Below are 26,842 nucleotides of genomic sequence, written 5' to 3'. Positions count from 1 at the left end.
AATACTTGAGCCCTAAAGAATTAGGAGACCCTCAATCAAATAATGTATGCTTCTAATAATGAATTTTAAAAGTCCAGAAAGCCCTTGTGTGCTTGTCTTATTGAAATACTCAGAGACAATGAAAGATAATCTAAAATTACATACCTCATGTCAGTTTTCATACCCATCAAAAGCCAAACAACTCTAGCAAGACAATTTTTCATTCATTCAATTCTTGAATTCATCAACAACTATTTTGCAGACAAGTTTTTCCTATAATGTCCTCTTATGTACAACTCAGCAGAAACACTGAATACAAAGAGGCATGTTTCCTACGTGTATAACAATTCACATGAGCTTGAAAATGTTTTCACTTGTCTTCTGGGCTTTGATGGGATGGCATCCTATTACGCTACTGGTATTTAGGTCAAAGGAATGTGAATAAATCCTCCATGAGAGGAAGGACCTCATGTATCTCACTGGCTGATGCATTCCCAGCATTTAGGAGTCTGGCACATAGTAGGCCAGCAGTACTGTTGAATAAGTGAATGGATTACACCTGTCTGTTCCTTCTTTGGGAGAAGTAGGGAAAAGCAGATGAAGTGCAATAAATTCCTAGGCCACATGGGGTCTATGAGATTTCTGGCAACTGGGTGAAAATCATTGCTAAAGCTGATTCAATAGCTAATGTCAACAATGTTGACATATGCTGTTAACTCATATGAGAAGCTGATGCATAAAAATAAGTTTACAAGTTTACTTAGGCAATTAATTACTAAGCCATTATGTTTCATCTTCACACATCTTATGAAGTGGGTCAGATTTATTAGTCAGAGCAGCCATCTCTCCCCTCTAGTCCCTTTCCTGCCAATCACCCTTAGCCTATTGCAAGCTATTTTCTACCCCCAACACTGCTCTAGCCGAGGTGACCAATGACCTCCAGTTGCCCAACATCATAATACTATTGACATCTCAATAATATTCAACATAGTTAACCTGTCCCAGTCTCTTCCCTGAGCTTCCTGTTCCACTTACTCTCCTGTTTTTTTGTTTTTTTGTGACGAAGTTTCGCTCAGTGCCCAGGCTGGAGTGCAATGGCACGATCTTGGCTCACTGCAACCTCTGCCTCCCAGGTTCAAACAATTCTCCCGCCTCAGCCTGCTGAGTAGCTGGGACTACAGGCGTGAGCCACTATGCCCAGCTAATTTTTGTATTTTTAGTAGAGACACAGTTTCTCCACGTTGGCCAGGCTAGTCTCAAACTGCTGACCTCACGTGATCCGCCCACCTTGGCCTCCCAAAGTGCTGGGATTACAGGCATGGGCCACCGTGCCCGAATTGTCCTGTTTTAACTTTGGCAATTTCTCTTCTTCTTGACACATACATGTGCAAGTTACTTAGCCTTTGCTTAGTTCTCTTTTCTTCTCTTTCTCTATCCTATTTCTAGGTGAGTTCATCTGCTCCAAGCACTTCAAATATAATATCATTATGCCAGTGACTCTCAGTGTCTCTCTTCGGAGTGCCAGTCCAAGTGGCCTGCTGGATGTCTCTCTGCCACCTGAAATTTAACATATACCCTAAATGAAAACGATCCTGATTCTTTAGCCCCCAAACTTTCCCCCCCCATGTTCCCTGGAATTGATGCCACCATTCGCCCAGCGAAGCACTTCAGCAATGTGCAGGTCACGCTGACACCTCACTTCCTCATCCTCACCCAATGCTTCCTTCAGCTCATTGGAAGGAACATCTAATTCTCTCCCTCACCCCTGGTGCCACCATCCTTCAATGCACCCTGTTTTCTTTTCTGGACTAGTCTCCTCATATCTACCCTTGCTGCCCTCCAATCCAGACTCATCTTTTTAAAGTGAAAATGTTATCTTGTCTAAAACCATCTAATGGCCTCCCATTGGCTGGTTCCAGATCCTCCCATTTTTTTAGGATAAATTTCTGAATCCTTAATAAGAGTCTACAGAACCCTGGATGATGTCATCTGGCACTATCTCTCCAGACGTTTCTTGGGCCACTGTCTTCACCATCATCTCTTAATAGACTCCTAAAAAATTCAATAATGAAGAACAACACAGAAGAACCTTAACATACGAATATTGTGAAAAGCCTCAAAAACAAACACACAAAAAATCCTTACAGATGTTCTAAATCAAATGACTTGTTTCCAATTTAAAGCTGGTTCTCATTATTCATATTTATCGAAAGTACTTTTGAAATATCTTTTGTTACCATGAGGCTATAGTTTATTACATAATGACTCCAGTTGAAAAACTGCTTATTCTTCTCAGAGAATGAAGTCACTGAACTTCTGTAAGGTTCTAAAGGTCCTTCAGTCCATGGATCCCAGGATTTTCCAGGCCAGTAAAAAAAACTAATGAGGCCTTGGCACAGGAGGGTCCAAATTTTTATTCTGCCAAATGGAGATGTTAAAACAAAACAAATTCCATGCACATAACATCTACCTCTGCCGTTAATTTTTTTTTTTTTTTTTTTTTGAGACAGAGTCTCGCTCTGTCGCCCAGGCTGGAGTGCAGTGGTGCAATCTCTGCCGTTAATTTTTAAGAACGTGTTAGCAACAATGAAAACTGGAAGTCCATACAATCAGACTAAAGATTAACATTCTTAATTAATAATTTTAGTTTTGCATTCTTATTTTTCTAATTTCACTGAAAACCTGTGAAAACAGCTTCCCAAACTGACACCAGTGGCCAGACTAGACTTTGACATTCGCTGTTCTAGATCAGATTATATCCATTGAGAGGTTGCTGATTCTTCTTCTGAAAATAGCTATCAAAATACTTTTGCTAGAATAAATAAAGCTATTGAGAAAGAAGAAAAAACAGCCTCCAACACCTGAAACTGCTCTGACTCCCACAGCTATCCCTCAATATTATTACAAGCCAAGGTAAGCTCTGTTTTCCTCCTGGACATAAACAATCTCACAGATACCTACCTCGGATAAAATTACTCTGAGACATGACACAATAAGACAAAGCAATGCCACTTGAGGATTTTGTCTAAGAACAGACAAAAACAAGGGCACCTGCAACGCACAAAACACCAAACATCCCCTTCTCTTGCTAAACAGAATGGCTGTTCCTTCTTTACTCAGTCACAGAATTGCCCCACCTTCTAACAACATTCTACCTACAGCAAAGCCCGGTTCCTCAGTCTTACCCCAAATCATGCAACCAAAGTTCAAATTCTGTAATGGGTTTTTTTCTATAACCTACCGTCGCTCATAGTGTGTGTTCTCCTTTGCCTCAAAGAACACTAAATCCAGTTTGTTCAGCTCATGGTGTGTTCCTGGTGGTCTCTGAATGAAGGGCCCTGACAGTATCAAAGTATCAAATTCTTTCAGAATTCCCATAATACTAACTACCCTCAAGCAAATTAATTCCCTACCCACAGTACAGCAATTTTATTTTAAGGCCTTTCAATCGTGTGCACATATATTTTCCTGTGTATTTTCCTATTACAGGAAAAACTGTATATACTATTCTAGATTCTACTTTTATCTGCTGAACATAATATCAATTTTAATGGCTAAGTCATATCCCACCATGATTTTAAAGAAATTTCTCCTTACAGGTATAAAAGAAGAGAATGTACATCTTGCTTCCACTTTCAATAACCTACCTAAGCTATTCAAGACCATCACCATCTAGCCTCAGGCCAGATGCGCCAGGTTCCTACTTATCCGATCTGTTGGCAAAGACAAACGCAGTCTGACTGCTTTATAAAGAAATGAATTATGAAAGAGTACTGGGCGTCAAGAGGCTCAGGCGTTAGGCATGTTGAGTAAACAATAGTGTAACCTCTGGCTAAATATTTTCTCACTCTAGGTCTACTTCCTCTTCTGAAAAATGAAAGAGTCACGCTCGTCCCTCACTGTCTCTTGCAGTTAGGAAGTCCGTGGCCCTGTGACTTGCTCGTGGGAAAGAGCCACGGGACAGGCGATCCCATGACTTGGGTGCAAAAGGCCACAGGGGGCCTTCTGGGGCCTGCTCTGGCTGCTCGCACCGCCCAGGCTTGGGACCACTCAGCGTTTCCCAGGGCCCTGCAGTATCCTGTGCTGAGCTCCTGAACTTCTTCGGGAGAAAGCACCTGACCATCAGGCAGTCTGTCCTTGATTGAGTAATGCACACAGGTCCACCAGAACATTTTATTCAAACAGTTCAAAATGCAAAGGCCTGGAACTGGTTACTCAAGTACACTCACTCAAATTTGAGAATGTGCGAATCACACCCAGGTATCCTGCAGAGATTAGGATTTCCTCTAAAGGTGTTCTAGTTGCAGGTAGAACCGAATCTACCGAGCACGGGGTTCGCCAGCCCGCTCTGCACCCACACCCCTGTGCACGAAACCACAGACCCCCGTAAAGACGCTGCCCAGCACCGGGTGTTCCTTGTACCCGCTCGCGCCGCCACACCTGCGCCTCCATCCGCGCCCGCATCTGCACGCCCCTCTCCGCGCCTCGGCTCAAGCTCACTCACCGGCGGCGCGTGCTGCGCGACGGCACAGCTGACGGCGGCAGCCAGGAAGACTAAGGCGACGCGACTCCGGCCCAGCATCGCTCCAGCAGCCAACGCCACTCCCCGGACTCCAGCAGAGGCAGAGAAGAGCCGGCTGGGCCGGGGGCAGGCCACGCCCCCCTCCGCCGCGTGACCCGCGACCTGGGACCGCACCATTCCAGGCAGTGGGGGGAGCGCTCGAAGGAGGCGGGACTGGGAGGAGAGGACGGGGCTTTTCAGGGCCATGAAAAGGGTGGCGTAGAGAAAGAGAGAGAGCCTTCCAGGCTACCCGCAGAAGGAGAGTAGCGGTTGCCTTTGGCGCGTAGCGTGATCCATCCCCCTCCCCCACCGCGGGCAATGGTCGGACCGAGCCGGAGCCCCGCCCCGTGGGTGGGGCCGGGAGCCTCACCCGCACCGCCTCGCTGGGGATCCTCTTGCAGGCGGGTGGAGCCTGTCCCGCCTACCCAGGCGTCCTCGGTACCCACGAAACGGATCCAAAGAGTCTCAACACCAATGTAACATCCCACCCCGACCCATCTTTGCCCTCTGAGGAAAGGGGCCCGAAATGAGTTGAGTTATTCATCCCCACCGCGGGGTCAGGGACAAGGAGCGGCTGAGTGGCCGAGGAGTGAGAGAGAATCGAATCCACTCGGGTCCTCCAGGCTGTTGGTTACCCACTTGGGCTTTCACAGCAAAGCTGCCAAATCCTAGAATTGAGGCCTCGGTGAAAAGCGCGCTTAGACTTGGGTAGGAGGCCCGGTGGGACCCGCGAGCTTTCTCTCCCAGCCCGATGCAGCCGTTCATTAAGCGGCTGTGTTTCCTCCTAACTGGCGAAGGACTCAGGTGGGCGGAGCAGAGCTCAGCTTTGCAGGAGGCGGACGCGAGTAGCTCGGCAGGGGAACTCGCTTGGCTTTCGTGCCATCCGTGGACAGTCGCGCGGGTAGGTGACCGGGTTGGATTTCAAAGTCCAGCAGGAAATCCTGCCCTCTGGGTTGCACTTCCTGGTTGAGCCTCCGACGTCTCAAGCAGCATTGTTTTAATGCTTTGATGAAGCTCAGCACGCTGCCGAAATCTCCGTGTATTTTTTTCTTTTCTTTTTTTTTGCATATGAGAGAAGGGACAACAAATTGCAGTTTTATCCATTTGTATTATTTCTTTAGAAAACTCAACACTCTTTTTGTTGGAGGTGGGGAAATGAGAAGGTGATGTTTTGTTTTGCTTTTTTTCCTTTTTTTTTTTTTAAAGGAGGAGTAGATGAGTGTGCTCCTTAAGGAGGAAGTTTGTCTTTTGAAACATACCACATGCTTGAAGCACATTTGAGCTCCTGCATGAACAACAGTAAGGTAGCAGATGGTAGAAATATTCGTTATTAATTCAAAAAATACTGCGGACCTACAATGCGCCAAGCATGTCTCCTGACACTGGGGATAAGCAGGGAGCAACAACAAAAAGACAAAGTTCTTCCACCCTGAGGCTTATGTTCTAGGTGAGAAATGGGCAATAAACATAATACCTAAGAAAAGTACATGGGATGTTAGTGATAAATGCTGTGGAGAAAAAGGGAGGCCAGGGGCATCAAGTGTGGAGATCAGAAGTGGCAGAGTCACAGTTATAAATAAGAGGGACAGATAGACATGATTAAGGAGGTGAAGTTTGAGCAGACATTTGAGGGAGGCCAGGAAGGCAGTTTTGTGTGTGGCCAAGAAAGAGTATTCTAGGCAGAGACAGCAGCTGTTAAAAGGCTTAAAAGGGAGAATGTGCCTGGCATGTTCAGTTACAGCAGACGTGTGTGGGTCTGGCACAGAAAGAACAAGGGGAAAAGAAGAAAGAAGTATTAATAAATAAAGTATTTAGTTAAGGAGAGCAGGGCAAATTCTGTAAGGCATTCAGAGCCATTTCACTCCGGAAAAAAAATGTGTAATGTTGAATGCACGTGTTAAATGTTGAATCTATGGAATTACCTTGGAGCATGAAATAAGTGTGCCAAGAATAGGATTCCCATTTTTTAGTTGTTACTACTAAATCAAATATCTACTTGATTGGAAGATCATCCGTCTTCAGTACTCTTGAGAGCGATTTAAACATGTCACCAAGCATATTTTTTTCCCTACTAGAGGATGTTAATTGGTGATTAGGTAGTCTAGCAAAATAAGATTCTTTATGGAAAAAATTTGTCAATTGACATACTACTCTTAGGCACCACTTTCGTAGAACTATGCATCTAACTTTCAAAGGTCTATTAAATATTATTGATACTCTTTTCAGATAAAATGTAAGTCTACTTCCCTAAAATTAAACCATTTCATGTATCTCTTTTTTTCTTACACATATATCTTTTTTTTTTTTTTATTTTGCCTACGCCATTCTTTAACACTAGAAATATACAGATGTCAAGGCAAGGTGTGTGTAGGCGACTTTGCAGTGTTTTTTGGCATACTGATCTGTTCATAGAAAATGGTATTTAAATGTACAAATGCATGATTATCTCCATGGAAAGGGTGGTTCATACTGCACAAAAGCATCAAGTTTAAGACTTGGATAACCTGTTTAGTGTGCAAGAGTAGGGATACGTAATCAGATTGTTTATGGAATAGCTGAAGTTCTTGGCAAGCTGTGGACTTCCTAATCTCCTACCTAACATTCCTAGGTTCCTGAGGTGGAGCCTTGATTTAAAAGAGTTGCAACCTAGCCACCCCACCCTAAATGAAACCTATCGTGTATAACATCACATTACCTGGAACAGGTTTGACTTGATTTAGTAAAACCGAATATACAAAAATGTGTACTAAAAGGTCAAGAGATAGAGAAATAATGTTTCAGTTTGAGAAATAAACTTTTTTTAACTTTAAATATTGATATTTTTATGAATAAGGAAGCTTTTTATTTTACAGGTCTCTGTGGAAAGAAACAGAAATCACAAAAGCAATTAAGAGAGCTCAGATAATGGGTAAGAAAGAGCACCTCAACAACTGAATTGAGCTAGCTGAAATTTTGCTCATTATGCTTTGTCGAGAAATTTAATTATCTCTTTACAGGGTATATGCCAGTTATATACAAGGATCCTGCATATTTCAGGGACCCTAAAGTTTATAACATCAGCTATCGGGAATAAATTCTATCACATTACCACCAGTAAACTTCCTTTATATTAAGTGGTTGTATGATGCCAATACTGATTCAAACCAACCTTTGGACAGAAAAGTGTTTCAGGAGTGAGGTAAAGAATGACACTTCCCCTTCACACCAATCAATGTTCATTAAGCAGATCGCTTATTTAAAATGTTAACACTCATCACATTTTACATACGTTGAATGAAAGTGGTTCTGTGTGATTGTCATTTATATCTGGTCCACAAATAGCTCATACAATGTAATACACCATTCAACTGAGTGGAGTTAAAACTGCTCAAAATGATTTTCTAACTAGCAAATGTAAGTATGCCTGGTCAGAGATCTTCCCTTTGTAGGAATGTTACATTGGGATGCATAGTGATGCTGTCACAGGAGGACAAAATATTCCTAGACAAGTCTATCCTCAAACCAGTAGTGTCTTTTACATAAAAAGTTGATTTACACCTAATAGACATTAAATGTGATAGACATGTATGTATGTATGTATCAGTTCTGAGTTCCACTGGCCTATCGCAAACACACTGGATTACCAGGCTTGTACTGTACTCAAAATTAAGGATTTGCTAAATTTCGTGGAAAGGACTCTAAACTAGGGGAGATATTACCGTTTGTGTTGCGTTATAATTGCGTAATAAGGCCGCCAGATTTAGCAAGTACAAATGTAGGACAAATTTAAATTTTAGATCATGTTTTGCAAATGTACTGCGTGATAGCCAGCATTTTATCTGGCAACTCTAGCCATAATGTACTTCTAAAAAATTATCACTTAAGGATAATTTTAATGACTCAGATAAATTTCATATAAATTTCTTTCCACATTGTAAAAATAACGCTATTCTAACTTTTCTAATACTTTTATTTTTTAATAGAGATGGGTCTCACTGTATTGCCCAGGCTGGTCTCTAACTCCTGGCCTCAATCAATCCTGCCTTGTCTTCCCTAAGTGCCGGGATTACAGCTGTGAGCCACTGTGCCTGGCCTCACTTTTCCAATTCTAAAGAATGTGTCTGTGTAAGCCTTTCCCTCAACAACTTAATGAAAGGTGAAAAAAGGTTTGGAAACAAAGGCATGTGATATTTGAAAAAATCCTTTGTAAAATAAATGCACTAAGATTTAGCTATGGATTACTGCAAACGGGTGGACATAGTAGAAACAAATGAACTTATCTGTATTACTGCAAGTAGCTCAACCTAGTAAAAACAATGGAAGGCCGGGCTTGGTGGCTCACGCTTGTAATCCCAGCACTTTGGGAGGCCGAGGCGGGCGGATCACGAGGTCAGGAGATCGAGACCATGGTGAAACCCCGTCTCTACTAAAAAATACAAAAAATTAGCCGGGCGTGGTGGCGGGCGCCTGTAGTCCCAGCTACTCGGAGAGGCTGAGTCAGGAGAATGGCGTGAACCTGGGAGGCGGAGCTTGCAGTGAGCCGAGATTGCGCCACTGCGCTCCAGCCTGGGCCACAGAGCGAGACTCCGTCTCAAAAAAACAAACAAACAAACAAAAAAAAACAATGGAAATGTTTTTTACCCATCAGCCAAATTAAAAACATCTCCTTTTAAGGTTAAAAGGATCAAAATGTAGGAGACCGTGAATATTCACCAAAACATTCATCTTTTCAATCTCTTCATCTATTTCTGGGCTGCTCATTTTGGATGCTTTTTTTTTTTTTATTGGTTACTACTATCAGTATCTGTTTTAGATGGTTTGTCTTGTGTGTCTAACAGCCGTGATCACTTTTTTTTTTTTTTTTTTTTTGAGTCGAAGTATTCCTCTGTCGCCCAGGCTGGAGTGCAGTGGCACGACCTCGGCGCACTGCAAACTCCGCCTTCTAGGTTCACACCATTCTGCCTCAGCCTCCTGAGCAGCTGGGACTACAGGCACCCACCACCACGCCCGGCTAATTTTTTGTATTTTAGTAGAGACAGGGTTTCACCATGTTAGCTAGGATGGTCTCGATCTCCTGACCTCCCAATCTGCCCACCTCGACCTCCCAAAGTGCTGGGATTATACGCATGAGCCACCGCGCCCGGCCAATTTTTTTGTATTAGAGATGGGGTTTCACTGTGTTAGCCAGGATGGTCTCTATCTCCTGACCTCGTGATCCTCCCGCCATGATCTCTTGAATTGCCATCTGCCATCTAAGTCTAAGGCTTTATGCTTAACCATTTGTGGTGTACTAGCTGGACTAGCTTCAGGAATGTCAGTGTTTTCCACCATTAAGGTCAGATTGTCTACTACATCGAGATGGTAGTGGTTGTTAGAGCTACCTTTAGAAACATGTCTATTGTTTTAAAGACATAACACATGAATGAAGAAATTCACAATCTGGAAAAAAGGTCCTTAATGGTTGACAAAGAAAAATGTTCTCCTGAGGGTTTTTGGATGCTCTTCTCTCGTGCTGCCTGAATCTGGGCTCGTCTCCTTTTTTCAATTTCTTGTTTTAATCTGTTTACATCCTTTACTAGTTTATCTACTGCTTATTCACTGTCTTCCACTTTTTTTGCATATACTCTTTAATTCCTCTTGTAATGAAGCATACATTTCATTTATCTTATGTACCTTCTTTAAGGATACATCTTCTTCAAAAAAAATTAGAGCTGTGTGTTTGTACTGCTCGGCTAAAACCAGTGGACATACAGGAACCTGATACAGTTTTACAATCTAGTTGTTCAGACATGCCCAGATTGGCAACCACTAAAGGTACCCTGTGAAAAAGTCCTTTTTGAGGTTTATATAAGGCATGTTCGAGTCGATGAGTAGAGCGGCTTTCTGTTATTATACTTGGTGTTCATAGCAGAAAAACAAGGTCTTGGTTTGAAAGATGCTCCTGCAAGTTTTTGTGAAGCAGCCTTTCTCTAAACGTCATGATCTGATCTGAATGATGAGGGAATTTGTACCAACCTACCACATTCTTTGTGAATTTGATAATATTTTCTTCAGTGCTTGCTCATTTACTTCACCTGAAGAATTATAAAAGCTAAAAAACTGATAACATGGAATATATTTCTGAATGTCAATTGTATAAACAACTTCAATATCATCCATTTGGGAAACAGTAATACTATTTTTTTTTTTTTTTCTGAGATGGAGTCTAGCTCTGTCGCCCAGGCTGGAGTGCAGTGGCCCGATCTTGGCTCACTGCAACCTCTGCCTCCCAGATTCAAGCAATTCTCCTGCTTCAGCCTCCCAAGTAGCTGGGATTACAGGCGCCCACCACCACGCCCAGGTAATTTTTTGTATTTTTAGTAGAGACGAGGTTTCACCATGTTGGCCAGGCTGGTCTCAAACTCCTGACCTCAGGTGATCCACCTGCCTCAGCCTCCCAAAGTGCTGGGCTTACAGGCATGAGCCACCATGCTCGGCCTTGTCTTCTCTCTTCTAATATGAAAGAGGAAGCTAGGAATCTCCATTGCTGCTGGCATGCATGCTATAAACCTGAAGGGAGCCGCCTAAGATGAAATTGATACTGTGGACTGCACAGTGGAAAGATGGAAAGAAACTGGGTCACTGATGACATTGTCAAGATGCTAGATCAACCGACCACAGATCCTGTCCAACAACTGGACTCTTCATTTACATCAGCCACTACTCTGTTATTGAATCTTGGACAAGTTGGTTTGCTTACAAGTTAAATTATTGTATCTGAGAGCATCCTAACTGATACACACATAAAAATAGACATTTCTCCTTTGTTAAGAAAAGGATGTATTGTTGTATGAAGCTTAAGTTTTAGTACCTTCGCTTGCTCATGCCCCTTCCCAGCCTTTTACCAAATTTTATACTTGTAATTTTGTATTCTTTTCCTTAAGGAGGACCACTCAAATTGCATAAGATTCAGGTGTCACAAAACCTGGATCTAGCATCAGATGTTTTCGGAAGAAAACGTCCACCTTTCTCTGCATTCTCCTCCATTCATGTCTCCCTAGGGAAGGAGAGATGTATCTAATTGGTAAATAGTTGAAAAGGTCACAGAATGTGCGTGGCCTGGCCACTCTTCTAGCGCTGTCATTCAGATCTGCCTACCCACAGTAGTAGATCTGCCTGCCCACAGTGGTAATCCCACTGCAGCAAACCTTGGATGACAAGAGTGGACGTGAAAGTAGTTGCTTCCTTTGACCACATCTTCCCAAAGTGGCACATCACCAACAAACTTTAAAATCATGACGTTATAACGTAATGGCTGTGAAGATTTGGAAGAAAGCACTCTAAAATGAGAGCTCTGGGAGATGTAGAGAGAAGGTAGTCAAGGAATGGCGCCTATAAGCACCTCCTGCCACCAGGGTGCACATCCGGTCCCTACGCCTCCATCCTCACCCTGCCCTCAGCTCACTTCCCTCCTATTAGAAATTGGCTGTGCCCCTGAAAAGTCATTTGCATGTGTCTAATGACTGAGTACACAAGCTTACTCCAAAGTAGAAGGTGTTGGAATTCCATGTTCGCCTCAGGTCAAAATTGTTTTCTCTGTTTCAGCTTAATGAGCAAGAAAGCAGAATCTGATCTGTGTATATTTCTAATGCCTGTGTATATTTCTCAACTGTTTCCAAGCTCAGAAAGGTGAGGAGTATGACAGTCACCCTGAAATGACAGCAGAAGCCAACAATAACAATTATAGTAATACTGTGTATATAGAAACTACTAAATGACCATTAAATGAAGAGCAGGTTACTAGGTGCTATGGAAGATACACATGCAGTGAAATACAAATTCCAGATCTCATGGAGTTTGCAACTGAAAAAGAATATAACACTAATATATATATATATAAGGGGACTTCAAAAAGTTCATGGAAGATGAAGTTAAAGGATAAAAAGTATAAACTTTATTTCTTTTTATTTTTTATTTTTTTGTGTGAGACAGAGTCTCGGCTCTGTTGCCCAGGCTGGAGTGCAGTGGCGCAATCTCGGCTCACTGCAAGCTCCACCTCCTGGGTTCACGCCATTCTCCTGCCTCAGCCTCCCAAGTCATAAGCACCATCAAGGTCAAGACACTTTTGTCAGCGATGATACCAGACATTTAGTCCATCCTTAAAAAAATGAGGGACCTGGGAATTTAACCATGTCAATGCAGTCTTTATTAAGTGAAGAAAAATGGGTGTCCTTTACAGATTTTTTAAGATTAGGAAACAAAAAGAAGTCAGATTTCCTGTGGAAGCTCTTGCAAAATTGCACTTGTTTGATGAGAGGAATGGGCAGGAGCATTGTCATGGTGAAGAAGCACTTTCTGGTGAATCTCCTGGGTGTTTTTCTGCTAAGGCTTTGGCTTTGTCAAAATACTCTAATAAAAAGGAGATATTGTCATTTTTTGGCCCTCCAGAAAAATCAACAAGTGAAATGCCTTGAGCATCACAAAGAACCGTTGCCATGATCTTTGCTGTTGACTGCTTTGTTTGTTTTTGGAGACAGAGTCTTTTTCTGTCACCCAGCCTGGAGTGCAGTGGCGCAACCTCGGCTCACTGCACCTGCACCCTTCACCTCCCAGGTTCAAACAATTCTCCTGCCTCAGCCTCCCAAGTAGCTGGGATTACAGATATGCACCACCACTCCTAATTTTGTATTTTTATATTTTTATTTTATTGTTATTTTTTGGAGATGGAGTCTCGCTCTGTCACCCAGGCTGGAGTGCAGTGGTGCCATCTCAGCTCACTGCAACCTCTGCCTCCCAGGCTCAAGTGATTCTCATGCCTCAGCCTCTGGAGCAGCTGGGATTACAGGTGTGTGCCGCCACGCCCGGCTAATTTTTGTATTTTTAGTAGAGACGAGGCTTTACCATGTTGACCAGGAGGGTCTCAAACTCCTGACCTCAAATGATCCACCTGCCTCGGCCTCCCAAAGTGCTGCCATTACAGGTATGAGCCACAGCGCCTGGCTTCATTTTTGTATTTTTAGTAGAGATGAGGCTTCACCATGCTGGCCAGACTGGTCTCAAACTCCTGGCCTGAAGTGATCCACCTGCCTTGGCCTCCCAAAGTGCTGGGATTACAGGTGTAAGCCACTGCACCTGGCCCGGTCTGCTTTTGCTTTGACTGGACCATTTGCAATTCTTGAAAGCCATTGCTTTGATCATGCCTTGTATTCAGGATCCTACTGGTAAAGCCGTCCTGTTACAGTTATTCAAATAAATGCTTCAGCATCCTGATCTCACTTGTTTAAAATGTTCATTTAAAAGGTCTACTCTTGACTGCAGCTGATCTGGGTGTAATGGTTTTGGCATCCATTGAGTGGAAGGTTTGCTTAACTATAATTTTTCACTTGTAATTGTGTAAGCTGAACAAGTTGAGATGTCTATGCTGTTGGCTGTTATTTGTGCTGTTGTTAGTCCTCTTCAATTAGGGCATGAAGATGATGAATTTTTTTCTCACAAATTGATGTAATGATCTGGCACTGTGGGTTTCATCTTCAACGTTGTCTCATCCCTTTTTAAATTGAGTTGTTTGTTTGTAAACTGCTGATTTCTTTGGGGCATTGTCCCCATAAGCTTTTTGTAAAGCATTAGTGCTTTCACTGTTCTTCTACCCAAGCTTTACCATAAACTTGATATTCTTGCTTCAGTTTTACAGAATTTGTGTTGCTCAGATAGGGACTTCTTTCTAACTGACGATCTATCCTTCCTGTGTACCTCCAGCTAGATCCTTTGAGACATATTACAGTAAGATAGTTTGAGTTTATTTTGGTGCAAACAAATTTTGAAATCATACATAGTTATTTTTATAGCATGCATTTTCCATGGACTTTTTGAAGTCCCCTTATATATATAGACTTGACTTATAAAGGCAGCTTTAACTGAAGCATACTTTACACATGTTCTATTTGGTTGAAGATACGAAATTACCATTTTTGTAGATAAAATGTATTTGAATATTAACACTTTCATATAGCCAACCTAATTGTTACCAACACCCGAAACATTCATAATTACTTGACTTGGAAACTCCAACATTCCAGAACATTCAAAATTACCTGGCTTGGAAACTCCAACATTCCAGAACATTCAGAATTACTTGGCTTGGAAACTTCAACATTCCAGAGCATTCACAATTACTTGACTTAGAAATTTCAATATTCCAGAACATTCACAATTACTTGATTTGCCATCACACTGTAGTTATCTGTAGACCTCTGGGGTCCCCCGCTTCTCCTCACTCCTTGAAGGTTTTGACACCTGACTCACTATCACTCTTTTAAACGTGACTCTTGGCAACATTCTTGGTGACTTCAACATCTACAAAGACAATCTTTCCAATATTCTGGTTTCCTGACTTCTGAAATAAATATCTGTTCTTTATAAATTAGCCAATCTCAGGTACTCTGTTATAGCAGCACAAATGGACTAAGACAGTGATTCCCAAATTTATGTCAGTAGCTCAGACCTGTCCCCTGAACTTAGATTCTTACATGTAGTTGCTTCTCAGCCTCATCTACTTTGGATACATCATAGGCATCTTAATATGTCATGTATAAAAAGGAACTTATGTTCTCTCTGTCCCAATATACACTGTCCCTTTCCCAAATCATCCCCATCTCAATAAATGGCATTCCCATCTTTCTAGTTTGCTTAGGCCAAAGAATCTTACAGTCAATTTGATTTTTCTCTTTCTTACCACATACTCAATGCACCAGCAAATCCTATTAGCTTTACCTTCAAAATATAGGATACCCAGAATCTGACCGCTTCTCACTACTTTCCACTTCTGCTTTCTTCCAGGTTACTCTCATCTGGATTATTGTAGTCACCTTGTCATTGGTATCTCTGCTTTCTCCTATCCCCCATCTAATCTCCAAAAAATCAGAGCATGTCACTCCTGGCCCCCAAATCCCCCCAATGACTCCGCCCTCCCCACCCCACTCAGAATTAAAGTCAATGATGTTTTTTTTTTTTTTTTTTTTTTTTGAGATGGATTCTTGCTCTGTCGCCCAGGCTGGAGCGCAGTAGTGCGATCTCAGCTCACTGCAACCTCCGCCTCCCAGATTCAAGCGATTCTCCTGCCTTAGCCTCCTGAGTAGCTGGGATTACAGGTGCGTACCATGCCTGGCTAATTTTTATATTGTTAATAGAGTTGGGGTTTCACCATGTTGGCCAGGCTGGTCTCAAACTCCTGACCTCAGGTGATCCACCCACCTTAGCCTCGCAAAGTACTGGGATTACAGGCATGAGCCACCATGCCCAGCCCAAAGTCAATGATCTCACCACAGGCCACAAGGCTACTTTGATCCAACCAGCCCATCTTATATAGTACCACTTTCCTGTTTTCTCACAGTGCTCCAATCACATTGGCCTTCTTTCTGGACTTCAAACGTGCCAAATATACTCTCCTTGAGGGACATAGCACTTACTGCTGCCTTTGTTTGGAATGTTCTTTCCCAGATACCCATGTGGCACACCCAAATGCTTGCATGGCAACTTATTAGTGAGGCCTTCCTATAACATTATATACAAGATAGATATAAGGTAGGACTCAGAACATACTCCCTATCCTCCTTACTCTACTTCACTTGACTCCAAACACTATCACCACCTGACGTAGTACATATTTTACTTTTTATTTGTTTAGCATCTGTCTCCCTCTAACTAGAATGCAAGCTCCATGAGGACAGAGATTTTTGTTTTGTTTACTGCCATATTGTCATCAGCTAGAGCAATGTCTGGCATGTAGTAGCACTCAATGAATATTAATTGAATAAATGAGCTACCTAAAAAAAACTGCATTGATATCATAACCCAAGTCGTGTCTGAAATAATATAATAAATTACCAGAATGCAAATGAATTATTTTCCAGATGTCTTTAAGTTGGGTGTTGGAAAGTCAATATGCATTTTTCCTACAAATATAAAGTAAGTGCTGTTATCCCCATCTTATGGATAAGAAATCTGAGACTTAGCTTATGCAACTCTGCCTGTTTTCTGATTTTGAGGCATGTACCTCACCACTTATACTAAATTTCCAGGTCAGATCATAAAACCTTACGTAAGCCATAAAATTCAGATACAAAGTAGTCTATAAAAAGGAAGGACTAGAATGGAAGATACGTATCTTACACACAAACAGCTGTATCTAGAGTATAGACTTCTTAGCTTTCTAGATGTTTCACCCAATTATATCTGTTCTTTGATAGTGATACAGTGATAGAGGCAGGAGGCAGATAAATTCTAGGCAGATGGGAAGATCCCTGGCGAAGCGCCACCCTAAAGCTGAAAAGCTTGAAACCACTGCCTAAAGTGAGAACTTGTATTCCCGTTTTCCTGCTTGAATGCTATCTTTTCCTAAACTACCCATAGCCTGCCCCACCCCATCCTGTGCCTATAAAGACCCCAGACTCAGCCCAGCAGAGGGGAGAAACAGCTGGACATCAGAGAGAAGCAGCTGGACTTCAGAGGGACAGCTTGATGACATGACTTTGGAGAAGAATGCAGCCAGAGATGGGTGGACTCCAGGGAAAGATTACCTACCGCCCCATCCTCTTTTCAGTTCCCCTTCCTGCTGAGAGCCACTTTCATTGGCAATAAAATTCACTGCATTTGCCATCCTTCGATTTGTTTGTATGACCTTATTTCTCTTGGACGCCGGACAAGAGCTCAGGAACCATCAGTGCAGATACAAAAGGCTGTCACACTGGCCCTTTGCCCTCGCCAGAGGAGGGCAGCCACCTCATGCAAGGGAGCAGAGGGCCCACTGAGCTTTTAACACTCAAGCTGTCCACGGGTGGCAGAGCTGAAAGAGCACTGTAACACACCCTCTGGGACTTTGGGAGTTGCAAGCACCCTGCCGGGATGTTGCTGTGGGGTCTGTACGGAGTTTGCTCCTGCTGGTGCCCAAAAGTGCTTGCTCTAGCTCCTGTACCTACTCACCTGTGTGTTTCCTCCTGTGGGGCGGAACACAGTGGGTCCAAGTGAGTGGAGTTTGATCCCGCTGGTGCCAAAGTGGCTGGCCGGTTCCAGTGCTTGTGCACTCCAGTTCCTGCCTTGTTTGCTGGTGCGCTGCCTCCCGTGAGGAGTTGAGAATGGCAGGCAGAGTAAATGAGGCACCCCTGTCGCGAGTCCTGCAAAGGGGTCAGGGAAATATTCTCCTCCAGGAGGATTTTCTGTTTTCATCAACCTATCTGCTTTCTTCCTCTCCTCTCCTCTGCAGCTTAGGTTCCAGGGGCCACCATTTTAACCACTTACTTGCCAATATATTAAACTGTCTCCCTTTTTGTCCTTTCATTGCCCATTCTGTAAAACCCAACCCTTGGTGAATACAACTGTCTATATCCTCTATATACGTACACCTGGACTATTGACTTCTACTCAGCAGATTTGGTGTCATTGTAAACTTATGGCAGACAATCTACTGGGCCCTCAATACTATGCAGCAAATCTGTGATTCTCAGGCATGTTATCTCTCTTAGCTCTTTGAAATCTTCTCGAAACTTTGTCTATTATTTCTTCTGTTGCTCTTAGACTACCATGTCTTCTTCTTCTTGGAGAAAATGTAAATTTCAGAAGGGAATTGCCTCAATTTTCTGCCATCAAGTCTACGTATGGTCTACATCTATCTCTATACTTTTCTACTTCTGCTACAATGGAGAGGTTGCCCTTTCTGTTTTAGCTCAATCTCTTCTTCCTTTTATGGAATACCATGCCATAAATTATGACTTCTCTTCTCTTGCATCTTCAGCCTCCTCTTTTCTATTGGCTTCTTGATATTAACATTTACATATACTCAAGTCTCTCCTATGTTAAGAAAAAGTCTTCCTTGGATCCTGTTACTAACCTCACTCTCCATCATTCATAGCCAAAGTTCTCAAAAGAAAACTACACTGGAAATTCCCAAATACTGATCCATGGACTGTAAGACCATCGGGAGATATTTTTAGGTGTCTGTGGCAAAACAAGAAAGAAATAAGCTAATGTTGCCCATGTTTACCCATATAGCAAGTTACAGAGATATGAGTCAGATTAAGGTTACTGTTTTCTCCTGAAGACTGTTCATGATTCTTTTATATCCTTCCTGTTTTTCTGAAATTGAATGCTTTTTAATAAAATCATGGCAATAGTAGGTAGAATTAAAAAAATTCTGCTTGGTAAAATAAAAACCCTGTCTATATAATACAAAAATATTTTGCATTTATTACTGTTGCTTTAAGTTTAAAAGTGTTGAATTGACTTTGTTATATTTATTTCCTCACCTCTAACTCACCCACCAATACTTCTCCATCTGGATATTGCACCAACAACTCTGCCAAAAATGCTCTTGCTGAGGTACCCAGTGAGCTCTGTAAGGCAAAAGATAATTTTCATTTTATTAGATCCTTCAGTACATTGGATAAAACTGACAACTTCCTCTTCCTTAAAAAGCCTCCCTTTTATGGCTTCCATTATGCTCCAGCTGCTGGTTTTCTGCACCCTTTCTTGACTTCATTTCCACAGTCTTTCACCACCTCCTCCTCTACTAAATCACACTAGTGTTGGAAATCCTTGGTCTCTGTCCTATCTAACTTGTATTAGTCTACATTGTCTCCCAGGGTGATTTCATTCCCTCCCAAGGTCTCTGTGTCCAGATTCTGTGTCTGATTTCTTTATGTGGCATTTGCTAGGTGACTTGAGACAAGTCAGAAACTGAGTTCATCAGTTTTCCCTCCTTTCAAATCTGCTCATCCTCCATCTCAGTAGATAGCATTACCATCTACTTTCATGCTCAAGCCTGAAATTTAGAAGTTGCCTTGACTTCCTTCTTTCCTTTATCACCTACATTTAATTCTAATCATTAAGACAGTTAATAGTTTTAAACAACTCTCAAATCTGTCATCTTCTTTCCACCCTCCCTGCTGACACCCTAGTCTAGCCTACCATCATTTCTTTCCTTTACCACTGCAGTAAATTCCTACGTGGACTCTCTCAGTCTTCAAAACGTCCTGTAAACTGCAACCAGAATGATCTTCTAGAAATGCAAATCTGATAATATCACTTCCCTGCTTAATGCCTTTTAATGATATCCCCTTATCTTATGGGCTTCTCACCCTGGCTCCAAAGGCTCTGCTCAGAAGCCAGATTGGGTCTGACTTCCTCTCTGGCTTTTTTTTTTTTTTTTTAATCACTCTTCATCATTCATTCCCTTCCAGCCAAAAGGCAGTTCCTCCAAGACACCCTGCTGTCTCCTATCTCAATGTTCCTGCTCACAGGATTCCAATGCATGGAATATTTTCTCCGATGTGAGTCTTCACACTTATAACTCCTACTCATCCCTCAGAGTTGAGCTTAACTCTTGTCCTCCTTAGGGAAGCCTTCCCTGGCCCACATTTCTCCAAACCAAGTTTGTTCACCCTATTAATCAATTCTCAAATATCCTGTAATTTTCCTTTTCAGTACTTTGCACACTTATAATTATTTGATTGATCATTTATGAATTGTTTGATGTCTGACTTCCTTAATAATTTGTAAACTCTATCGAGACAGAGATCATGTCTATGTCATTTATCACCACATTCACAATATCTAGCACAATGCCTGACATAGCTTAGGTGCATAATAAACATGTTGATGATTGATTTATTGACTATTTTTAGAGCTGAGAAACTGACCTCTCTAAATAACAGTGCTTTGTGGAAAAATGCATTCACGTTCTAACATGACTTTTCTTTTCTTTCCTCAACCACACTTCTTTCATTTTTTTGTTTCTCTCTCTTGCTCTCTTTATATACATAGAAATAGTACTCTCACTCTCCCGCCTATATTTTAAAAGTCTCTAATGTGATGGGCATTGGAAAAAGTGTGGGTTCTGGAAGAAGGCTTAGGTTAAAGTCCTAAGGGTGAGATACCTTGGGGATTAGGTTTTTATCTCAGACTATGTCTGAGATAGGTTTTCTCTCTATTCTCCAGGCTCTAAAGTTTCTGGATTTTTGTTTTTGCTCTAGTAAAGATACAGGAAGCATAGCTAAGCCAACCACAACCCTTTACTTTCTTTTACCAGAATCATGTAGGAAAGATAAAATCTACTCTTGGATACCAACACTGAGTCCATAACTTAAATGCAAAAGTCCAAAAAAGTGGAATCTATGAGTTGTGGAATATTCAGATAATCAACCAAAGTGATGACTCCCACTTACTATCACAAACAATGGATGACAGTTCTCATTGTTTCCTATTCTTGCCAACTCTGGTTTTAACTGACTTTTAAATTTTTACCAGTTTGGTGACTGCAAATGCTATCTCATTGAAGCTTTATTTTGCAGTTCCCTAGTTATTAAAGTATTGGGTGTTGAAGTTGGCTCTTAACACTGGTAACTTGAATAGTCTATGATATTTACTACACAGAAATAAGAAAATACTACAAGTCAGGGCTTTCCTCACATTGGAGGACCAGTTGTTAAATATTACCAGTCCACAGCTGTTGATAAGGCTGAATATTTACTCATATCTTTATGGGATTTCATGTTTTCTCTTGTTAAAACACCTGTTTGTTTTGGCCTAGTTTTTAAAATTAAGCTATTTTTTTCTTTGTAACTCATGCACAGTTGCTCTTTATGTATCATAAATACTAATCCTTTACTAGTTAAATGTATTGCCAATATCTTCTCCCAGAATGCGGCTTATATTTTCAATGCCTCCTCATGTCATTTAAAAAATAATCCTTAAAAAGTTATTTTGGACATGTGAAAATCTTTACATTATTAATGTATATAACTTGGTGAGTTCAGAGATTAGCATATATCCATGGCACAATCACTATAATCTATGCTATAAGCCTATATGTCACCTCCAAAAGTTTCCTCCTGACTTCTTATTTAGTACTATTATTTTTGTGATAAGACTTCATATAAGATCTACTATTTTAGCAAAATTTTAAGCATAAAATATAGTATTGTTTCTATAGGCACTATGCTGTACAGTATATCTCTAGGACTTATTTATCTTGTATGGACAACATTTTGTACCTGTATTAGTCCATTTTCATGCTTCTAATAAAGAAATACCTTTATTATTTCCAAATAAAGGAAAGAGGTTTATTTGACTCACAGTTCCACATGGCTGGGGAGGCCTCACAATCATGGCAGAAGGCAAAGAGGAGCAAGTCATATCCTACATGGTGGCAAGCAAGAGAGTGTGTGCAGGGGAACTCCTCTTTATAAAACCATCAGATCTCATGAGATTTATTCACTATCATGAGAATAGCATGGAAAAGACCCGTCCCTACGATGCAGTTACCTCCCACTGGGGCCCTCCCATGACATGTGGGAATTATGGGAGCTATAATTCAAGATGATATTTGTGTGGGGACACAGCCAAACCATATCAGTACCCTTTGACTAACACCTTTCCATTTCCCCTTCTCCAAGCCTTTGGCAACCACCATTCTACTCACCTTCTACAAATTTGATTGTTTTAGATTCATCATATAAATGTGATATGCTTTGGATGTCCTGCCCAAATCTCATGTTGAATTGTAATCCCCAGTGCTGGAGGTGGGACCTGTGGGAAGTGTTTAGATCATGGGGGCAGATCCCTCACGGCATGGTGCTTTTTGTGATAGTGAGTTCTCATGATATCTGGTCATGTAAAACTGTGTTGCACACCCTCCCCCCTTTCTTTCCCTCTTGCTATTGCTTTCACTATATGAGATCCCTACTCCTCCTTTGCCTTCTGCCATGATTTTAAGCCTCCCAAGTCCTCCCCAGAAGCTGCTGCAGGTGCTATGCTTCCTGTACAGCCTGCAGAACCATGAGCCAACTAAACCTCTTTTCTTATAAATTACCTAGTCTCAAGTATTTCCTTATAGCAATGCAAAAATTGCCTAATACATAAAATTGTTACCAAGGAGTGAGGCATTGATATAAAGACATCATACCTGAAATTATGGAAGCAACTTTGGAATTGGATAACAAGCAGAGGTTGGAAGAGTTTGGAGGATTCAGAAAAAGACAGGAAGATGAGGGAAAGTTTAGAACTTCTTATAGACTGGTTAAATGGTTGTGACCAAAATGCTGGATAGTGATAAGGACAGTGAAGTCCATGCTGATGAGGTCTCAGATGGAAATAAAGAATTTATTGGGAACTGGAGCAAAGGTCATGTATGTTGTGCCTTAGCAAAGAACTTGGCTGTATTCTGTTCATGCCCTAGGGATCTGTGGAAGTTTGAACTAAAGCATGATGATTTAGGTCATCTGGGGGAAGAAATTTCTAAGCAACGAAGTATTCAAAATGTGGGGGAAGAAATTTCTAAGCAACAAAGTATTCAAAATGTGGTCTGGCTGCTTCTTACAGCCTATGCTCACATGCAGGAGCATAGAAATGATTTAAAGTTGGAATTTAAATTTTAAAAGGGAAGCACAGTGTAAAAGTTTGGAAAATTTGCAGCCTGGACATGTGGCACAGAAAAAAAAGCTTTTTCTAGGGAGGGAAATTCAAGCAGGCTGTGGAGTAACCGCTTGCTAGAGAAATTTGCCAAGAGAAAGGGAGCTGAGTGCTAATAGCCAAGATAATGGAGAAAAGGCCTTGAAGTCATTTCACAGACTTTCATGGCAGTCCCTCCCATCACAGGCCTAGAAGCCAAGGAGCAAAGAATGGTTTCATAGGCCAGGCCCAGGGTCCCACTTCCCTGCTCAGTCTGAAGACACTGTTCCCCACACTCCCATTGTTCTGGCTCCAGCCTTGATTCAAAGGAGTCCAAATATAGCTCAGGTCATAGCTCCAGGGGGTGCAAGCACTAAGCCTTGGTAGCTTCCACATAGTATTAAACTTGTAGGTGCACAGAGTGCAACAATAAAAGAAATATGGCAGCCTCTGCCTAGATTTCAGAGGATGTATGGAAAAGCCTGGGTGCTCAGGCAGAAGTCTGCTGCAGAGGCACAGCCCTCACAGAGGGCTGTCTACTAGGGCAACGCCAAGGGGAAACATGATGCTGAAGCCTCCACAGAGTCTCCAGTGGGGCATTACCTAGTGGAGCTCTTAGAAAGGGGTTACTGTCCTCTAGACCCCAGAGTGGTAGAGCCACTGGAAGCGTATACCCTGCACCTGGAAAAGCTGCAGGTACTCAACAAACCATGAGAGCACCTGTGGAGGCTGAACCCTGCAAACCACAGGGGCAGAGCTTCCCAAGGCCTTAGGAGTCCACCCCTTTCATCAGTGTGCCCTAGACGTGGGATATGGAGTCAAAATAGATTATTGTGGAGTTTTAATGACTGTCCTGCTGGGTATAGAACTTACATGGGGCCTGTACTCCCGTTCTTTTGACTAGTTTCCCCTTTTTGGAATGGAAATGTTGACCCACTGCGATATTCCCATTGTATCTTGGAAGTAAATAACTTGTCTTTGATTTTACAGTCTCATAGGTGGAATGGACTTGCTTTGTTTCAAATGAGACTTTGGACTTTTGAGTTAATGCTGAAATGAGTTACAACTTTGGGGAACTACTGGGATGGCATGATTCTATTTTGCAATGAATGTGAGAAGGACCCTTGGGAGGGGCCAGGGAAGAAACAATATAGTTTGGATGCCCTGCCCACATCTCATGTTGAATTGAAATCTCCAGCGCTGGAGGTGGGACCTGGTGGGAGGTGCTTAGATCACAGGGTTGGATCCTTCATCGCTTGGTGCTGTCTTCATGACAGTGTGTTCTTGTGAGATATGGTCATTTAACAGTGTGTGGTACTTCCCCCAACTTTCTCTCCTTTTTGCTCCTGCTTTTACCATATGAGATGCCTGCTCTCCCTTTGCTTCTGCCATGATTGTAAGCTTCCTGAGGCCTCCCTAGAAGCCAAGCAGATGCCAGCACCATGCTTTCTGTATAGCCCGCAGAACTGTGAGTCAATTAAACTTCTTTTCTTATGAATTACCCAGTCTCAGGTATTTCTTTATACCCATGCAAAAACAGCCTAATCCAAATGGCATTATGTAGCATTTGTCCCCCTGCATCTGGCTTATTTCACTTGGCATGTCTTCAAGTTTCATCCATAGTGTAGAAAATATGCAGGATTTCATAATTTTTTAAGGCTGAATAATATTCCATTGTGTTAAATACATTCATTTGTCATTCATTTGAACATTTAGGTCATTGCCATCTCTTGGCTATTGTGAAAAATGCTGCAATGAACATGGGAGTGAAGATATCTCTTTGAGATTTTGATTTCAATTCCTTTAGTTATATGACCAGAAATGGGATTGCTGGATCATATGTAGTTTCATTTTTTGTTTTTTTAAAGAACTTCCTCACTATTTTTCATAGAGGCTGAATCAATAATGTATTTCCACCAACAGTGTACTAGGATTCCCTTTTCTCCACACCTCATCACTTATTATCTTTTTAAAAAATTTTTATGTATTTTTTGAGACAGGATCTTGCTCTGTAATCCAGTCTGGAGTACAGTGGTGTGATCATGGCTCATTGTAGCCTCGACTTCCTCGGCTCAACTGATCCTCCTACCTCAGCCACCCACCTGATTTTTGTATATTTTTGTAGAAATGAGGTTTTGCCATGTTGCCCAGGCTGGTCTCAAACTCCTGGCTCAAGTGGTCCACCTGCCTCAGCTTCCCAAAGTGCTGGGATTATAGGCATGAGCCACTGTACCTAGCCATCTTTTTATTTTTTTACTGATAAAAGCCTTCCTAATAGGTTCAAGGTGATAGCTCATTGTGATTTTATTTTATTATATTATTTTTTATTTTTTTTTGAGATGGAGTCTTGCTGTGTCACCCAGGCTGGAGTGCAGTGGCGCAATCTCGGCTCACTGCAACCTTTGCCTCCCGGGTTCAAGCAATTCTCGTGCCTCAGCCTCCTGAGTAGCTGGGGTTACAGGCACCCACCACCACACCTGGCTATTTTTTTTGTATTTTTAGCAGAGATGGAGTTTCACCATTTTTGCCAGGCTGGTCTCCAACTCCTGAACCCAGGTGATCCACCTGCCTCGGCCTCCCAAAATGCTAAGATTACAGGCATGAGCCACCGTGCCTGGCTCATTGTGATATTAATTTGCATTTCTTGATTAGTGGTGTTCAGCACCTTTTCACATACCTGTTGGCTATTTGTATGACTTCTTTAAATAAATGTCTAGTCAGTACCTTTGGCTATTTTTAATCTGATTATTATTACTATTATTTTTTGCAATTGGGTTGCAGAAGTTTCTTACATATTTTAGATATTAACCCTTTATCCAAGATATGGTTTGCGAAAAAGTTCTCCCATTGTGTACATTGTCTTTTTGTTTTGTTGTTTCCTTTGCTGTGCAGAAGCTTTTTTAATTTTGATATCCCAGCTTCTTTAAAGAAACATGTGCTTTTTTTCTCTCAGTGAATGGAATTGTTTTTCAGAGAGAAAAAACTGTAATCAGGTGTTTGGAACATACTTTCGAAGGCTGTTTCTTACCTTTGTTTTTAAGACGTAATTTTGATGGGCTTCCAAATATACATTTAAAAGCTAAATCTAAAAATGCTTCTTTGGAGATGCATTATGTACTATTTTCTTTCAATGAATGGAACTATCTCCAAAGGAGAACTCTCTAAGCAAGTGTTTAAAACATGCTTTTGAGGAATGTTTCTTACCATTGTTTTGTAGGTCTCAATCTTAACTTCCAGTTTAATGGAATCTTTGTTGTGTCTCCTGGTGGCAGCATTCCTTCCTCTGGAACTAAGACCTCTAGGCCAGCAGAACGTAATGTGGGAAAAGGAAGCAAAAATTTTGCTAGTGGATCACTAGGGCTGATGATGAGTGGGGCCACTTCCATTTCCACCCCTTGACTCCTGTACCTGTGAATCCTGGCTATGGGAGAAACAGTATCAGATATTGGATGCTGATTCAGAGCACACATGACCTTCTGGAGAACTTTGCCCCAGCCCTGCAAAATATTGTCACCTAGTTGGCATTGTAATTGTGACTTCAAAAGGTCATTCCACCGTTCTATCATCCCAGCTGCTTCAGGATGACGAGGAACATAGTAAGACCAGTGAATTTTATGAGCATGAGCCCCTGCCGCACTTCTTTAGCCATAAAGTGAGTGCCTTGGTCAGAGGCAATGCTGTGTGTAATACCATGACAGTGGACAAGGCATTCCATGAGTCCACAGATGTCAATCTTGGCAGAAGCACTGCGTGCAGGATAAGGAAACCCATATCCAAAGTAAGTGTCTATTCCAGTGAGGACAAACCTCTTCCATTTCCATGGTGGAAGAGGTTCAGTATAATCAATGTGCCACCAGGTAGCTAGCTGATTACCTTGAGGATTGGTGCCATATTGAGGGCTCAGTG

General features: G+C 41.9%; 1 protein-coding gene, 1 long non-coding RNA gene and 1 pseudogene across 3 annotated transcripts in view; 1 reads left to right on the top strand and 2 right to left on the bottom strand.

Moving 5' to 3' along the window:
• ASAH1 (N-acylsphingosine amidohydrolase 1) overlaps positions 1–5,374 on the bottom strand; it is a 28,557-nt gene extending 23,183 nt beyond the window's left edge. The window contains exon 1 of one of the 2 annotated variants that reach the window (XM_003256719.4): positions 5,180–5,374. In XM_003256719.4, the coding sequence (XP_003256767.1) occupies positions 5,180–5,305 (126 nt within the window). In that variant the 5' untranslated portion in view covers positions 5,306–5,374. Of the gene's footprint in view, positions 1–4,483; positions 4,770–5,179 lie in introns of those variants that run through there. The other variant, XM_003256718.4, reaches the window with a different exon arrangement.
• Positions 5,375–5,461: 87 nt separating this feature from the next.
• Positions 5,462–26,842, top strand: part of LOC105737909 — a 33,655-nt gene continuing 12,274 nt past the window's right edge. The window contains exons 1-2 of the long non-coding RNA XR_004029811.1: positions 5,462–5,987; positions 7,393–7,448. This is a non-coding gene — a long non-coding RNA (uncharacterized LOC105737909). The remainder of the gene's footprint in view (positions 5,988–7,392; positions 7,449–26,842) is intronic.
• LOC100583882 lies at positions 9,204–10,514 on the bottom strand (annotated as a pseudogene).

Source organism: Nomascus leucogenys, chromosome 4 (assembly GCF_006542625.1).
Source record: "Nomascus leucogenys isolate Asia chromosome 4, Asia_NLE_v1, whole genome shotgun sequence".
NCBI lineage: Eukaryota > Metazoa > Chordata > Mammalia > Primates > Hylobatidae > Nomascus > Nomascus leucogenys.
This window is presented reverse-complemented; position numbering and strand designations above follow the sequence as displayed.